The 18,735-nt window shown below is 31.2% G+C and overlaps 2 protein-coding genes across 4 annotated transcripts in view; one reads left to right on the forward strand and one right to left on the reverse strand.

Moving 5' to 3' along the window:
• The window catches only part of LOC144842842 (serine/threonine-protein phosphatase 2A regulatory subunit B'' subunit beta-like), a 31,072-nt gene extending 12,425 nt beyond the window's left edge, over window positions 1-18,647 (forward strand). For all 3 annotated transcript variants that reach the window (XM_078699392.1, XM_078699393.1, XM_078699394.1), the window contains 8 exons: window positions 10,936-11,022; window positions 12,002-12,158; window positions 15,056-15,107; window positions 15,444-15,530; window positions 15,792-15,936; window positions 16,256-16,405; window positions 16,694-16,812; window positions 17,341-18,647. In XM_078699392.1, the coding sequence (XP_078555518.1) occupies window positions 10,936-11,022; window positions 12,002-12,158; window positions 15,056-15,107; window positions 15,444-15,530; window positions 15,792-15,936; window positions 16,256-16,405; window positions 16,694-16,812; window positions 17,341-17,482 (939 nt within the window). In that variant the 3' untranslated portion in view covers window positions 17,483-18,647. The remainder of the gene's footprint in view (window positions 1-10,935; window positions 11,023-12,001; window positions 12,159-15,055; window positions 15,108-15,443; window positions 15,531-15,791; window positions 15,937-16,255; window positions 16,406-16,693; window positions 16,813-17,340) is intronic.
• LOC144841929 (uncharacterized) lies at window positions 824-5,426 on the reverse strand. Its single transcript, XM_078698229.1, has 2 exons — window positions 5,315-5,426; window positions 824-2,874 (listed from the first exon to the last, which is right to left on the reverse strand). Exon 2 carries the CDS (start codon window positions 2,862-2,864, stop codon window positions 1,476-1,478), a length of 1,389 nt encoding a protein of 462 aa, XP_078554355.1. The 5' UTR covers window positions 2,865-2,874; window positions 5,315-5,426; the 3' UTR covers window positions 824-1,475.
• Window positions 18,648-18,735: the final 88 nt, after the last annotated feature.

The raw sequence follows: 18,735 nt of genomic DNA on the forward strand, positions 1-18,735 counted from the left end.
TGTTCAACATTTAGTGCACATTATGTTTAAACATGCACTACCATTTCTGTAAAATCCTTCATACTCCCATGTTTCAGAATACGAAAGTACACATACATACCGCAGAGACAGTGTCCAACGCAATACAAGAAAACCATAGATGTTTTTTAAATACAAGCTCGATATGTTAATTGAAAAAACCAGTGTCATTATTTGTATATATTTAAATTCTATATTAAAAACTGTGAGTAGGCCTAAATGTATATGCTATGAGAGAGATATACATGAATAGTTTAGGTCTACTTATTCTCCGTATTTCCAATAAGCATAAATTCCAAAGATAATTTTTAAAAAGCAACATATAAATATTCATGATATTATGTCGCGTGTGTCGCATACAAATAATGTAATCTAAAAGTATATTCATCAGACATCCTCAGCCAACCCAGTTATCACAAAGATAGTATCTTTTGTTATAGAGTCATAGAGCGTGATCACACATGTTTACAGAGGCTCTGAGATTTAGACAGATTTAATTGCCATTGTCATTGTTTTTTACTGAAAATGTATGTAACTAATTTAATGTAGTAATAATAACAATTTTATGAGGCTTATTAATTAAATTTGGAAATCATATTTGTATGTCTGTATATTTTTTATAACAGAATAAGCATAATTAAACCTATATAGTCTATGTTATAAAAAAAGCCTATTTCCGTCCTTCCAGATTTGCTGGGTTTTCTTTTTGTCTCAATCACTCTCAATCCTTTATTCAATTTTTATTTTAATTTCAATGCGATTACGATACAAATTAAAAACATAAAAAACAACAAAATAAGCAATATAATGTTCACAAACGTTTATTCAGTTTTGAAAGAATATACAATTGAATTCTTTGGAAGATATCATTTATACAGGTAACAAATGTGACAAAATACTAAAAATGCTTGCTGCCCTCTATCACAACTAATAAATAATTTGGAGGAAATAAATCAGAACATCTACTTGGCAGACATTGTCAAGTTTCGTTTATTTACTTTTTTATTTTAAATTTTTATTATATAACTCTTGAAAAACGTAAGAAAATTAGATTATATAAATAAATTGTTAAATACAAAAACTCATCCAGCCAAAGGATTGTTTAATAATTTATATTTTAGAGTAAGTTTTTAAGTTTTTTTATAGAGATATCTTGGTCTTTTTGAGTAAAGGTACAAATTAATTCAGACAAAATCAAATGTTATCAAGTAACAAGACCGTTTTTGACATTTGAAACATTATTAGTGCTTGATGTTAAAATATGATGTACATTACTATTACCTTTAATATTACTATTAATTTGTTATAAATTTACTTTTTTTTTGTTTTGATTAATTAAAATAAATATTAAGAAGAATTTAGTGCCAAATTGATCGGTTAGTACAGTAGTAATACATATGATTTACATATTGCATTTTATCAATGTTACTTGGAAAAGATTCATCATTTTAAAGTGTTTAAACTTTGACCTTTCCTCCGTTGTTTCCACCCTCATGGACATCAGTCTCCTCTGCTGGTTTGTCATCTTCAGGCTGAACAGTCTCTGTTGGCAAGTCTGTTGAAAGCTCAATGATCACTTCAACTACATCTTCTTCAGCGATTTCTTCTTCGGTTTGTTCCACTACCTCCTCAACGATCTCTTCTACGACTTCTTCAACGATTTCTTCAACCATTCCTTCAAGTGCTTCCTCCACTGCCGCTTCAACAGCTTCTTTGACTTGGTCAACGACCTCATCAACGATTCTTTCTTCGATCTCTTCTACAATTGTTGTTGCATCAGTACTTGAGATTGCAATTTCTTCAGTTTCTTCTGTAGTGGATACCTTGTCAGTCTCTACCTCCTCTTCCAATTGTGTAGCTGTTTCTGGTTCTGTTTCTTCACTGTCTGATGTACTTAATACCAAAGATGTGCGAGGGCGTAAAATGTTGACTTCCTGCTCTTCCTCAGATGATGACTCTGAGCTAGATTCTGGTGATGCGATTGTAACTGTCGCATCTTCTGTGTCAACCTCTTCCGATGATGATGACTCTGAGCTAGATTCTGTTGATGCAATTGTAGCTGCTGTAGCATCCTTTGTTTCAATATCCTCCGATTCTTCCTCTGAGCTAGATTCTGTTGATGCAATTGTAGCTGCTGTAGCATCCTTTGTTTCAATATCCTCCGATTCTTCCTCTGAGCTAGATTCTGTTGATGCAATTGTAGCTGCTGTAGCATCCTTTGTTTCAATATCCTCCGATTCTTCCTCTGAGCTACATTCTGTTGATGCAATTGTAGCTGCTGTAGCATCCTTTGTTTCAATATCCTCCGATTCTTCCTCTGAGCTAGATTCTGTTGATGCAATTGTAGCTGCTGTAGCATCCTTTGTTTCAATCTCCTCCGATTCTTCCTCTGAGCTAGATTCTGTTGATGCAATTGTAGCTGCTGTAGCATCCTTTGTTTCAATCTCCTCCGATTCTTCCTCTGAGCTTGATTCTGTTGATGCAATTGTAGCTGCTGTAGCATCCTTTGTTTCAATCTCCTCCGATTCTTCCTCTGAGCTAGATTCTGTTGATGTGATTGTAGCTGTAGCTTCCTTTGTGTCAATCTCCTCCACCTCCTCCTCTGAGCTTGATTCCATTGGTGCATTTGTTGAGTCTTCTACCTCTAGGACCACAGTGACCATTTCTTCCACTTCAGTCATTGTCACAACTTGTTCATTGTGTTCAATTTCAAGCTCGTCGCCTTGTCCTTCCACTATTGCTAGCGTTTCATCTTCGTCTGCAACTAATGTTTCACCAGTGGGTACAGGTAAGGCTCTTGCCACAAACAGGCAGCTACTGACGACTATTAACCAAAATGTATTCATGTTTACAAATCTGCAAAAAAAACAAATCAAAAATTACTTCATTTATGCTAAAATTGACACAAAGTATTTGGAACATTTTGTAAATAATATTTTAAAGAAATAAATAATTTCTAAGATTCATGAATCAAAAGCTCTGTCTATACTATCAAACTTTATGTGACAAAAATGTGATGTGCCCATATATGGACATGATATAACTACCATATTTATGCATACCACTACCATATTTAGACACATCACACTTATTTTGTCAAACTAGTTTGATAGTGTAGACAGAGCTTTAAGTGTATTTTAATACTGCCCTCTATAGTTTGTCTTATGGAAACTTATTATTATGATTGGGAACTTGTTTGTGTTAAAAAAAAAATCTATTGAAACTTTGAATTTAAACATGCTCAGGTGATTAGGTCAAATAGAAGTCAACAAAGGTCAGAAAATTGAACTGCCTGCCAAACCAATAAACTGAGTTGTTAATTACATGGCTGCACCTTTCATTTTATTGACCCAATTACAAGTTGACTTCCTTGGAAAAACAATTAAAAGGCAGGTGTTAATAGATGTAAATTAATGTCAACAGGTGTTAATAGATGTAAATTAAGCTGTCTCAGTGTCAGGATGTTGAAATAGTGAGTAGGAGGTTTGGTTTGAACAGAAAACAAAGTTCTGAATTATGAATTTTCTTAATTTGTAAAATTTCATATATATATATTTTGTTATTTCATACGCATCCAACAGCAAATAACTCGCCAATTACAGGATGGATAAACTATTTATAATTTATCATGCTTTTAAAGTCTCATTTGATACCAAAAGATTTACTATTTAGATTTTGTTATTGTTATTATTATTCCACCTTCTGTTGCTAAGCTCATATTTGTTATAGGCTCCTCAAGACTAAGGCTGTGCCTTTGAAATATTGAATACAAAATTTGAGGCTTAGGGAGTGGAGTTGAAAGAGTCGAGAGTTACAACCCTGGCACTACGGTCAGGACCTGGGATTGGAAGGCAAGCACATTAACCACCAAACTATGTTGTAAATGTTAAATACAGTATGATACCAGAGGTCAAACATGATACCTAAAGGTCAACATTAATGTGTCAAATGAACTGATGAAAGGATTTAATCAATTATAGAAAGTGTTGATGCATCATGTTTCAAATTAGCATGATCAGCTGGTAAAGCCATGTACTATGGTGATAATTAGACCACCTAAGGACCAAGCTAAACCTATCTAAATAAACACATGTAGTTAATACTCAAGAATTGACATATCAATGTCTATTCCTACATACATGATCATGTATCATTAGCAGTAGAATAAAAACAATGCTCATATATTTATTGATTTTTTTGTTAATTCTTTAACCTGTTTTAGTTATTTAGCAAGCATTTTTTTAATATACACTGTGTACATACAGTGGCGTAACGGCTATGAGCACTTACTGGCTAAACCCAGAGGCCCCAGAGTTTATGGGGGCCCCTGAGCAGTGCCCATAGGAAAAACAGGCATTAAAATATGCCAAAAAAGGCTAAAAAATTGTATTATGGGGAAAACATAACAAAATCATGTGTCATGATTAAACTATTTAAAAGCTTCAAATTATTAACTTGAGTGTTGATAAATAGGTAAATGTTAAATCAATCAAGAGACCCAATGGTTTTAGTCATCCTCCAAATGGGTGTAGACCTGCCTTTAGGCTTCTGTATTAGGTTACCTTTAAACAGTGGCTACTGTATACCTACATCTTACAGTATTTATTTACAGTAATTCAAATACCAGGATATCCCTTGAATGATATCAGATAAAATAAGGGTAACTCCAAATTAAGAGTTGGATGAAATTTTGACTAATTGAAGAAAAATTTAGAAATTTAGATCTACTTTCAAACTCATCAGATTCCAGAAAGTGAGTGAAGTGATTGAAACTTTAAATTCTTGATATGTGTTCTGTCTAATAGTTGTATACCCTTTTATTTTTTTAATTGCTGCGAAAAGATTTTTTTAGATGCTACACCTTCCCTTGACAACTTAATGATTGGATTTAATACTAAAGAAACCAACACTAGTGGTATGTTATTAGACATTTGTGGTTGTAGTAGGGAATTGGTTGCATTGGATGATTAATTGGATAAAAAAATATTTAAAAAAAAAACATCCTTATTTTTTAGTTTGTTCAAAAGTTTGAGAGTACTGTATATTAATGTTTTTTTTTTTTCAAGCAAAGTCATTAAAAAAATATATTAATACAAAAAATATAAAATACAGCATTTAAATAAATATCTTATAATTTACTACTACTTACTATAAATATCTTATTAAAAATACTAATTTTTTTAGGTACAGAATTTTAAAAAGTAATAAAAGATGAATATAAATACTGTAATGTTAATACATGTCTTATATAATATACAATATTATTACATGTCATAAATAATAGTGTATTCCTTACCTGTGATAAATGTGAGAGCCAACAGTTGGAAGAACTGGAACAGTTAAGAATGAAGTCAAGTACTAACAGATGAATGAATTGAGAATGAGTGACAAACAGAGAACAAACAGCCATCTTTATAGCTTACCTTAGACCGTCCCAAGGGCAATGAAAACCAATCAGATCACATTTTTAGCTTTCTCTTCCAAATCTACTAATTAGATACTTTCTTTGAGTTTACTAAAAAGTTAATGTTAACCTAATCCCACCCATTGAGTTCATCAACCAATCAGACGCTGTGCTTAATACTTAGTAAGTGACTTTTAACCAATCAGATGCATTTAGTTGGATTGTGTTACCTGATTTAAATTATGATACCATACTGATAATTATTTATTATTTAAGATAAGATATATTTGACAACAATGTTTTTTTGATAAAATTTAATCTTTATTTTGCCTCATAAGTTGAATATCTTTATGTGAATTTGCATTGTATATTGTTTCATAATTTTATTATGTGATAGAATTTCAGGGTGGACTTTATCAATAGACATAATACTAGTACTGATATGGTTTTATATTTTGTATATTTTACCATTTTTTCATGACAAAATGCACGTAGTGTAGTTGTTACACTTTCTTATTTCTTGTGATAAATGATAGTGTGTCCTTCAGAAAAGAAACTATACTGTATATTATCAGACAGCCTAAATTATGTCCGATTCATTATCAATATCAGTGACCTAAAAATTGTGAAATGAAGTTCTGCTGAACTTGGGACTTTTGCATTGTAATTTTTTTTTTTCAATTTGAGGGTGTCCCCTGCCCCTTTTTTAAGGCAAAGAGAGTGGTTTTTAAACAATTTGGTCTTTATTTGGAGTCCATTATTTTTCCTTACTTTGTTGTTGTAAGTAAGTAAGTGCTTATATGCCCCTCTAGATGTTCCTTCCCACATTTTTAAGGCAAAGAAAGTTGTTTCTGAACACTCTGGTTTTATTTGGAGTTCCCTTTTTAAGGAATAGAAAGTGGTTTCTAGACACTATGGTCTTCAACTGGAGTCGTTTTGAAAAGTGTGTCTTTTACAAGAATACAGTACTGTATATCTGTATGTGATTTGTTGCTGATACTGATCTGTCTAAAGCCTTTTAGGAAGATAACAAACAAGTAGCCATTGTATATTCTTGTCTTCAGAGGTACGGTTTGTTTCTTCCTCTCACTAGAACCATTCTGTAACTAATTCTTCAACGTTTAAAGGGTTTACTTGTATACTGCCTCAGGTGTCTCTTAGGGATTTTAACAAACGAAACAGAATGCTTAATAAAGTTAGCATCGAGTTCAGATGGTATTATGATGAGAAAAGCGCTTAGAATTGAATTTTAAATAATGATACAATCTGGGTTGTTGTCATTTCTGTTGTTTAAATGTTCTAAGGCGTTTGATCCGTTGATATAGTTCCTTCCGACCGATTCATGTTCACATTAAATCAGATTATACGCTAATATCCAAAGCTATCTTCGATTATCTTGATAGATTAACAAGTTGAGTGCGTCACAGAATACAGGACCTGTCCCAGAAACTGAATCATGTCAAAAGTAACATTTATTTCTCTTCTAACTTCATAAATTACTTAGGAAATTGTTTTTATTTTTATATGATTTGGGAAAAAATCTTGTCAAAATCCCACTCACTATTATCGCCTACTCAAACTCATTTGTAAGTACTTAATAGTACAATGACCAACAGTGTATTCTAATAGTGTCTGTCAGTCACACATTTGGAGTGATGTCTTTCTGTAACTTATTTACTAAGCAATAGCAGTTGTTGTAGTTAATAGAGAAAGCACCCAACACTCACTCAATCATGTGGGAAAATGACGACGTCAACCATAAGGAGAATTGATGATCGTTTCCGACCTACGTATGTCGAGTTGTTGCCCTAGCTATTTAAAAAAAATGAATCCCCAAACAAAATTTTCTTAAACTCTGTCTACATCATCAAACTAGACAAAAAAGTGTGATGTGCCCAAATGGTAGTGATGACATCATCATGTCCATATATAGACACATCACATTTTGTTATCACAAAAAGTTTGATAGTGTAGACAGAGCTTTAAATTGTGTTGAAATAGCTTTCCTACTTTTATATAATTTAGATAGAACACCTGGCCTAAGGTGGTGACAGAATTATAGTAATTGTACTCTATTTTTAAATTAGTTTTTCTAAAAATTGGCTTTTCTAAATTATATTCTTATAAAATCATCAAAATCAATCAAAAACGTTTGCCCAGCCTCCCGTACAATTTTCTTCCTATTTGTTCCAAATTATTCATGTTCTTATAAATGTTTTCTTAAACTTAAACAAACCTGTAAAACAAATTCAACAGGTTTGAATGTATAAAACCAAGCATTCAGTTCCACCACTCCCACTTTAAGGTACTAACGTGAGTAGTATAACAGGTATTTTTCTGTAAAACCCATTCAATAAACATTAGTTAAACGCCCACCTCATCCCAAACAGGTTTTCCCATTGTATCAATGTCACTATAAAATCTTTATTATATTAGGAGAGAATACCTGCAGGGTATAGTCATGTGTGTTCCTTTCAAATTGCATTTAAACCAACCTTGTAGAATTGGTATAATAGTGACATGCATCTTTAGATAACATTAAACACACATGAAGGAATATCTGAATAAGCCAAATATGATACTTTTTTAGCAGACTTTAATTTAAGTATACTTTTCTTAAATGTATTCAAATTTTTCTGCAAAATGAAAAACAAACAGAAGACAATGAAAGCAAACAGGTACTAAACACTATATGTTAGTTTAAAAAAAAATGTAATATGTGTGTTATGTGTTTAAATAATAATTAGATAGTTTAGGCTCTGTCTACACTATCAAACTAGTTTGACACAAAAAATGTGATGTGTCTATATATGGACATGAAGATGACATATCATTACCATATTTAAGCATATCACTACCATATTTGGTACATAATACTTTTTTGTCAAACTAGTTTGATAGTGTAGACAGAGCTTTAGCTACAGATGGTCATACATTTTTACATGTAACATTACATGCTATGAAGAAAGTATGTATGTTTAGTACAGTAATATATTAACTATAGTAATGTTAGTTTGATCATACCATACAAAAGGTGAATGCTATTGTATGTATGACATCTTACAATGTTTTGTTTCATAACATAAGAGATAACATAACCTTCAAAGTATCAATGGGAGTCATTCAAAGTTTACTTGATAAGTTATCTATTCAGCATTTCAGTGAAATTGTAATATTTTCTTTTTTTCTGAATGATCAGGAATGAATGTAACACTTAAATTTGTGTGCCATCAATAATCATTTCTCAATAAATTGATTGATTGAAATTGATTTTGAAAACAAATTTCATTTTTTTTCCTATCACTGAAAACTATCTAATGTCCCATTTGTATTTTATTAACTAAAAAGAAATATGACACTATATAAATCTTATCAATATAACTGGTCAGCTAAATATTATTAGCTGAACATTCTGTTAGAACTTAGAAGTCTGTACAAATCCAAGTTTGCCAAACTGGTCATTATAATTTGATTCTACCAGGAAAAAATGTATTTAAAAATTACTACCTCATCGCTCTTCTTAGACTTGTCCTGTATTTATTGTCTTTTTTTATGCTAGTACTGCACCAGTCGACGTTTCAAGTTTGGTCTAAAAAGCTCAAGTAGCATGCGTATAAAACGCCATATGTGCCAAAATATTTATCTTTTACTAATATTAAGTCAAAACTCTGTCTGGAACCCAGACTTCTGAAAATTGAAAATGTATAAATTAACCAGTTACAATAGTTCAAGGTATTCTGTTGTAGATTCTAGAAAAATCAGTTTAAAGGTCCCCTGTGTGTTAGCACTATATTAGTACAGTAGGCCTACTGACACCATTGACCATATACCTCACACCATTGACCATATACCTCACATTGGTCATTGGAGAGCTTCCTAGTGACCGCCACCAATAATGTTATTATTGAGTGTGGCTAGGTGATGACACAACACCCTGTGGTGATGGAGAAGATTAATATACAATGTTAACTACACCCAAAGTTCACCAGAGGTCATTGACCGCAGGAATTCAATTACTACAGATCATTTCTGATCAAAATGTCATTAAATATTAAATTAATGTTAGTGCATATCAAATATTTCTAGAATTGAACTGATGATTTTAATTTGATGATTTCATAACGTTTATAATAGAACCATATCAGAGGTGAATCCTTTCTTTCTCATATTTATACTGTACTTACTTGTTCATGTATAAAACTAAATTGACTACTGTATATGAATTATAGTCAAAAAAAGAAAAAAAAAGCCTACAATTGTAGATTACCGAGATTACTTAATTCATATATTTCCTTTGACTCCACTATTAATATTTTCTGTAATTGTTTATATTTATTTAAATCCCAAATTAAGAATTGTTTGTAATTGATTCTTGTAGACCTTGTCAATGTTTTTTGTCTTTTTATATATTCCAGTCTGTAAGTGGCGAGCTCTCCGCTGTTGATTGCAAATTGAAATAAAATAAAATAAAAAAATTACTGTATTTAATAGCAGCAATAGGATTTGAGGGATTGATCTGAACTAGTCCAATGTTTTGATCTATTGACTCAATAGGCTTCACCACATAATCCCCTTACACAGCATCCTAGTGTATGTGGATCAACTATAACCTAATGCTATAATATTATCCTAAATCCAATAAAGGCCATGTTTAAACAAATTATTTGTTTAGTGTTCTCCAGAAACAGCCCAACATGATTATTTTTTTAGTTTTTTCATACATTAATTTAGTTGGTACAAACAACATGTTAATGTGTTATAGTAGTTTTTACACTATAGTTTTATTTTAAAATATTGTGTAAAAGTTTGTGAATAGATTGGCTTAAGTTAACATGTGTACTTACTTCACAGTAAGTCCTTGACTTGTTTTAACAGACGCAAGTAAAACAGAAACTTTCAGATTTGCAATTATTAAATATCTTGAATGTTTCTATCATGATGTATTCATTGTAGAACGTTTTTAAGATATTAATTACAGTATATTTTAAAAAATAAATGGCAGTAAAAATTCATAAAGCAGCCAAAGTCTAAAGTTCTGTCTATACTATCAAACTTTATGTGACATAAAAATGTGATGTGCTCATATACGGACATGATGATGTCATATCACTACCATATTTAAGCATATCACTACCATATTTGGGCACATCACACTTTTTTTTAACATGTTTTCATACACTCATATTATCTGAACCTTGTGAAAAGCATAGTTGCGTGCTGCTATTTGATTACTATGATTGGTCAGTTTGATACTAGAGCAATACATGCATGTACTGTAACATCTCAAAACATTCATACAAAAGTTTAGGTATTAAATAAAGACAGTATTCTTCAAAAAACATGCAAGTACATGCATAAAGCAGCCAAACTCTAAGACATTCTGCATAGAATTTACTCAACTTTTGCAAATTTCAACAACATTTTTCACTGAGAATATATATTTTCCTTTATTACCTTTTGCTTCTTTTTCTCTATAGAGAAATAAAAATAAATTTTTTATTTCTTTACCTTAGGTTATAGCAAGAATTATTTATGTTGTTAACCGATCTTGGACGGGAAAGATAACATTACCAGAGTTCCGTCGTTCTAACATTTTGTCTGTGAGTATAATCAACATAAATGTTTACACTTGCCTTAAGGTGTCTGTCCTCTGGTAAAAGCTATATATAGCGGTAGTTTCACACGCTGATGATATTGTTGTGTTTGCTGGACCGTATGTGGATGCTGTATGCAGATGGTTAAGACATAATGCTCACACTTTTGAATGACAACTTTCTGACCATTTGAAAACTATTGCGACTTTTCTCATCTTTATTGTTTCAATTTTATTAATTAATGAAATATCTCAATTTCAGTTTAGTATACCACCGAGCGGTTTAGAATTAATATTCTGTGTATTGTGTTTATATATTTATATAATATACTGTAAATATAATTTATATGTTTCTGAACTGTAGTTGATGAAACAATACCTGGCCTTTAGACGACCTCATTGTCAAAATCATCTCTCACTTAATTTAAAATTACCCAATAACTATACCCTAATGTATTTCATACTAAAAATACACATTTTGAATGCATGATGAGTTGACCCGGTCATGTTTAGCTTACTACCAAAACTAAATATTGAGCAAGCAAGTAATTAAGTATGAAAAGATTATCAAGATTGATTAGCCAAAACAAAGGAACAGTTTTTGATATATTTAGTATTCGGCCAAAGCTGAATTATTCAAATGGTTTTGCTACAACTTTTATAGTCAGTATAATTTTAAGTTATCTGAAGTTTGTGCTTTTAAATTGCATGTGTTCTCTGAGAAAAATATAAATATGAATACTGTATCTGTATTAAATATATAAAATTTATATGTGGTATGCAAATGATAAGCCCAGTTCTCCTATAACATTAATTTATTTTTGTTTTATTTTTTATTTATAAACCAAAAACAACAGCAGAAACAAATCCGCCACTTACAGCTTGGTTAATCCTTTTTTTTTTGTTGGGTTTTTTTTTTTCGATACTCTTTGAATTTAACTCCTATATATTATGACAAATATTTATTTTTTTATTTTTTTGGATAGGTACTACAATTACTTGAGGAAGAAGATGATATCAACCAAATCACAGATTTTTTTTCTTATGAACATTTTTATGTAATTTATTGCAAATTTTGGGAGCTAGATTCCAATCATGATCTATTTATTGACAAGAAGGATTTGAGCAGACACAATGAACATGGTAAGTTAACACAATGAACAGGAAAGGTAACACAATGAACATGGTGGGTTAACACAATGAACATGCTAGGTTAACACAATGAACATGGTAGGTTAACACAATGAACATGGCAGGTTAACACAATGAACATGGTAGGTAACACAATGAACATGGTAGGTTAACAACATGATGGATCATCCGTACTGTCGTCTGTGATTGCCCTTGCGCTTAGATCCTTGCATTGTGTCCTAGTGTGTACCAAGCTTAAGACAGCCATTTAGACGAAATTCTGATATAAACTTAAATATAAATGGTATATCAAAGAAGCTAGGTTTGCACGATCTTTTGTCTTTCGGATTTAAATTGCGGTCTGTCACAGTTACATTTTGGTTTAACTTAATGGTTCTGCATTTATCGGATTGAAACATATCGGATAAATTGGAGTTATATCAGTGTTAACGAAACAGAGGTATAACCAAGGCCATAGCAAGAGGTTAAAAACACACGAGGTAAAGATGGTTTAATATAAGTCAGTGTGCATAGGACGAAGTTAACTGTAGTGCATGTAAACATAGCTGTTTTACAGACTGTATGGTCACTCTATAGTCACTTCATCTCATTTATTTACTTGAATCAAACAAAGTAAACAATAGTATAAGCATGGTCAAGGGCAATTAAACAATCCAATCACTAAACTAAAAATGTTCAGCTGCCCTTTGAGGATGATAAAGCAATCAGCGGTCAGTGGTCAGTTTTATAGCTGTATTTTCATTCCATAGGTATGTAGCATCTTAACATGAACATCATAGTATAAAAAACATCATAGTATAAAAAACATCAATATAAAAACAACTGTAACAGTAATATCATCACGAATGCTGAATGTCATGCGACATAGCGCAATTAACAAAACTTCTCCAATCAGAGTGATTATTGGACAAAGTGTGCATTTCTTTTTCTTTTCGTATTATTTTCTTACATTTTTATCCATTAATATATCAATAAAAAAAACAGATAAAAAGGGCGGGAGTATGAATTCAAAAGGGATGCACAGCATAACACATAAAGTCGTTTAAAATAAGACAACTTAATTCCATTGTGGTCCCTAGTAAAGTTTGTATACATTATTCACAAAATACAGAATGACCACACTTTCAACACCATTTTTTTAGATCACACATGTTGATAGATCAACCTATACCCTGTAGTGTACCCCTAGGGGGACAACAACAAGACAAAACAAGTCAACATTATTAATATTTTATCCAAGAAACAGCTGTGAGAAATATAGGATCGATCTAGAAATTGTGTTTTATATATAGCTATATAATAAGTATATCAGCAACATCTTAATTAATATCACAACATTATCATCATCACAACATTATCAAAATCATCATTATTATTATCATCATTATCATCATCATCATTGACATCATCATTATCATCATCATTGACATCATCATTATCATCATCATCATCATTATCATCATCATCTTTATCATCATCATTGACATCATTATTATCATCATCATCCTCATCATTATCATCATTGACATCATCAACATCATTATCATCATCATTATTATCATCATCATCATCATCATCCTCATCATTATCATCATCATCATTGACATCATTATCATCATCAACATCATTATCATCATCATCATTATCATTATCATCATCATTGACATCATTATTATCATCATCATTATCATCATCATTGACATCATTATTATCATCATCATCATCCTCATCATTATCATCATCATCATCAACATCATTATCGTCATTATTTTAATGTTAGGACTAATCATCTCTAGTATTCTATAGCTAATACTAAATAGTATTCTCTCAAGGCTGTATTTTGAATACGACCAGATACATTATTACTACCAAAAATTTTGCTTTATTTAATAATAATGCAATTCATGCAATAAAATTGTAAATTCACTTGAGAAAAAAATTGGCACAATAAAAAATACCATAAGATGACATTGGTTAGAGTACATAATGATATCATTAAATATCTGTAATGTTTGAATACAATATGATTACAATATCATTCATACAAGTAAACCCTTGTTCATAGCAAAAGTGAAAGATTCCATTGTTAACAGCTAAGATAATATTTCACTTTGTTCAAGATATTTAGTGCATGCTGTGTGCATGTAGTAAGTGCATTGAATTATAAAACGTTTTTTCATAGAAATTTAGCACTATTTAGTTTATTAAAGATGTATTGTATTGTCCCCAAAAACATTTAAAAAAATGAAGATTAATAAAATCAGACTTTAAATAGGCAATTTTGTAGTTTTAATAAAGTTGATCACTTCTCTAAAAAATTTGAGTATTTTTTGCTTTAAATTAAATTTTATTCAGGTAAATCATTTTTTTTTTAGATCCAGTTTTGGGTCAAAGTGAATAACTATTACGACAATAAAATGACATATTCAACAACAAAATTATTTTCAGGGAGACAATATATCTTTAACTAAAATGTTGAAATGGTTCCCCTGCCACAGATTGCTATACTGTGAAATTGTTAATATATTTTTTAATTTATTATTTTCCCATACCTCTTTAAAGTTATATTGTTTCTCTAAAGCCTTGTTTACATTACATTTGAAAATGGTCAATTTAACCATGATAACTCTACCCAAAGCCATGTTCACACTAGGATTCAGATGGTTAATTTGTTTTTTAATAAACAGTGTCATTAAACTTAAAATTAACAACTAAAAATTCAGCATTGGTGTTGGTTAATTTAACCCTATTAAGGCCTTGTTCACACTGAAGCATGATAGCTCTACCCAACAAAGCCATTGCTGCAAGAATTAGCCAGCATTCAGATTGTACTTTTGTTCAATTTTGCTGACTCATTTCTTTTACTGTTTGTTTTGTTCATTTCACAGCTCTGTCATCCAGGATCATAGATAGTATATTTTCACATGGATCAGTACTAAGGTAAACATATCATTCTCAACCCTAATTGTATTTCATTTCCACAATTTGCACTTGACCAATATATTATATTTTTTTTTTATAATTTAAAAACAATTTTTTTTAAATTTCATATGCATCCAACAGCGAGTAACTTGCCAACTACAGGATGGATAAACTATTTTATAATTTATTGTGCTTATAAACTAAGTCTCATTTGAGGCTTAGGGAGTGGAGTAGAAAGAGTCGTCGAGTTACTTAGAACCCTGGCACTAGATCAGGATTGAACACTGGACCTTGGGATTGGAAGGAAAACTCCACTACAAAAAATATTTATATATTTTATTTTAATCTTTTCAGTTCAAATTCTGTTCAGGAAGGTTTGATGAGTTACACAGAATTTGTCTGGTTCTTATTATCTGAAGAAGATAAAAAGACACCAATGAGGTATTTTTTTGTGTCCATTTTATTTTAATTGATGGTCTCAAAATCCCAAATGACCCCAACCTTGTCAATGCTATGTATGATGTTACATAAGGGTAAAATTAATTAACACCCAGTTAATTAACTGTATATATGATTGTATGTGGCCAAGTGGTAGTTCAGAGGTGCTGCATGATTGTACAGTAGTGGCATGGTAGCTTTACTTGCCTCTCCATCCCAAGCACCTGGAATGAAATAATGGATTATTATATCATTTCTTGGCAGCATTGAATACTGGTTCCGTTGCATGGACCTTGATGGCGATGGATATTTATCAATGTACGAGTTGCAGTATTTTTATGAAGAGCAACTTGCCAAAATGGAAGGACTCGGAATTGAAACTCTTCCTTTTGAGGATTGCTTATGCCAAGTAAGTTTGAAGAGAGCTGTTCATCCCAGTGGGATTCAAAATGGATATTACAAATTAATGACAAAAAAGTGTGACGTGTCCAAATATGGTAGTGGTATGCCCAAAGATGGTAGTTATATGACATCATCATGTCCATATATGGGCACATCACATAAAGTTTGATAGTGTAGACAGAGCTTTTGGACAGTAGTTGTGTCATAAAACAGTAGCACCTTAATAATGCCTTTGTATTCATTGAATACTACTCCCCATTCAACTCATAACCATTCATTTTTTAATAATGATCTGGCATTAATCTAAAGATATTATTTTCTTGTAGATGTTGGATCTTGTAAAGCCTCTAGAGGGCGACAGAATAAGTCTACGTGATCTGAAAGCTTGTAAATTAGCTTACATTTTCTTTGATACATTCTTCAATTTGGAGAAGTATTTAGACCATGAACAACGAGATCCTTTTGCAAACATGAGGGTAACAACATTTTTATTTTATTTTACACAAAAAAAATCAGTAATTTTTTCTTTTTCTATAACAAGAAATAGAGGAAGACACTGTGTACAGTATATAGTATAATTAATATATTGTAATTTTTGTATGTTTAACTGTTCCCACTCGTCAGTGATTTAGTTCGCTTTTATTTTTCCTGTCTCATGTTTCTCTGTTATTTTATTGTTGTACCTTTCTACTGTCCTAAATGAAATTAATTATACTTTAGTTAATGAACTACTTGTGTTATTACAAAAACTGTTTACATGACAGAATGAAGAGACCGATCTAGCTGAGCCATCAGATTGGGAGAAGTATGCAGCAGAGGAATATGAACTGTTAGTAGCTGAGGAGGCAGGCCAAGAGCAGTCTGCTCTAGATGCTACTGATGTGTAAGTCAACATTTTACCTACATATAATAACTGTAGACCTATAATATATTGTAGCAGTAGATGTATATATATCAATCATGGAAAGAATTCTGTTCTTCATGATATAATGTAGTCTATTAAAATTCCAAATAAAGAAGAATAAGACACAGTGGATTTAAGCTGAACTATTTATTTATTTAATAATATATTTATACAGGATAAGCTTATCATACATAGATGTAGCTCCTGTGTTACATGTGGTCCTGTTTGGAGAAATCCCTCTATTTTTCGAACTACACTAGTCTAGGTTCTAGACTGTAAAAGATATTTTGGCACTTATGGCATTTCATACGTATAATACTTGAGCTCACTTCAGACAAAAATCGAAATGCCGACTGGTGGACTAACACAAAGACAATAACTACAGGTCTATCATGAGATACAGGTAGGTATCTCATGAAATAGACTACCAACACCACTGTTGGTTTGTGTAACTTGAGGCAAATATATTTATGAATGTTAACATTTTGTTTATCTTCTATTTTGTAGAGAATACCAAGATGATTTTGAGCTTGATGATGAGGATGATGAGGCTATCATGTCAATTGATGAAGCAATGAAGAAATTAGCAGCCTCTGAGCCCCCAGAAAGCAGAACATGGAACCACAATAACAACACTACAATCAGTTGATGACTAATTAGGTGTTACTGTGAGAAACAAAATCACAAGGCTTTTGTTGGGAAATCTGAACTACTGTGAAAATTAGTTCCATTGATGTGAGGACAGTGGACAAGTGTTTGGACTTGAGGTCCATACGTACATCATATGCAAGACTCCAAGTGTGTACATCTTACACCATCAGCCACAGAATCAAATAAATGGTAGACTAAAAAGCCTGTTTTGTAAATGATAAAGAATAAATCAATTGAAACACTTTATCTAAAATTTAGGGTGACAATTACAAAGAAGAAAGCTGGCAAAGTCAAAATCATGGAGATTTAGCTCGGAAAGATTCACATTCCCCATATCATGACAAGCCTATGCCTTCTTTAAAGCTCTGTCTACACTCTAAAACTTTATATGACAAAAAAAGTGATGTGTCCATATATGGACATGATGATGTCATATCACTACCATATTTGGGCACATCACACTTTTTTTGTCAAACTAGTTTGATAGTGTAGACAGAGCTTTAGATTTGGTTTGATGCATTCCTGCTGCTGATGAATGGTTGTACATCATATCCCTATATCATGGTTATGTCAATGTAATGTTTTCTAAAACAGAACACATTGTATCTTATAATCAAATGCTATTCCTGATTCAATTCGTATTGATATTGATCAAATCATCTCATTTTAACAATGTAGGATTAATTTTTTTGTAATATGAATTTTATTAGATACAGGTTTATTCTTTGATTTGTAAACTTTGTTTTTATTTGTTAGTTTGGTCCACAACAAGTTGTCTTGAATGAATGTCTGTAAGGTTCTAACAGGATAACATTTATTTTATGTCTAATAATCTTGTATTTGTATAGTTCAATCAATCAATAATAAATTTATTTCTCAAATAAAAACAAAGTACAGATAACATTTTCTAAAATAATAGATAATAAAATGAGAAAAGGAGTACCCCACTGGAAGCTTAGGCTTTAACATGTGGGGTCCAGTTGCATTTACTGCAGTAAATAGTTGTAGTTAGTTTTACTGCAGTAATCAGCCTGACATCATTGACCACTTTCATTATTTGTTTTTTTTTATACATTCATTTTTAATTTTGTTTATAAAATGAAATATACATTATTTATAATTACTTAATTAATATTATTCGTTAAATGTAAATGAGAATTTATTCCAATAAATAGAAGTAATTCCAAAATGCCCATTTGATTACGGTACTTTTTAATACATTTTTGTCTATTTAGTTTTCATTCCAAGAAC

This window comes from Antedon bifida, chromosome 5, assembly GCF_963402885.1.
Source record: "Antedon bifida chromosome 5, ecAntBifi1.1, whole genome shotgun sequence".
Classification (NCBI taxonomy): domain Eukaryota; kingdom Metazoa; phylum Echinodermata; class Crinoidea; order Comatulida; family Antedonidae; genus Antedon; species Antedon bifida.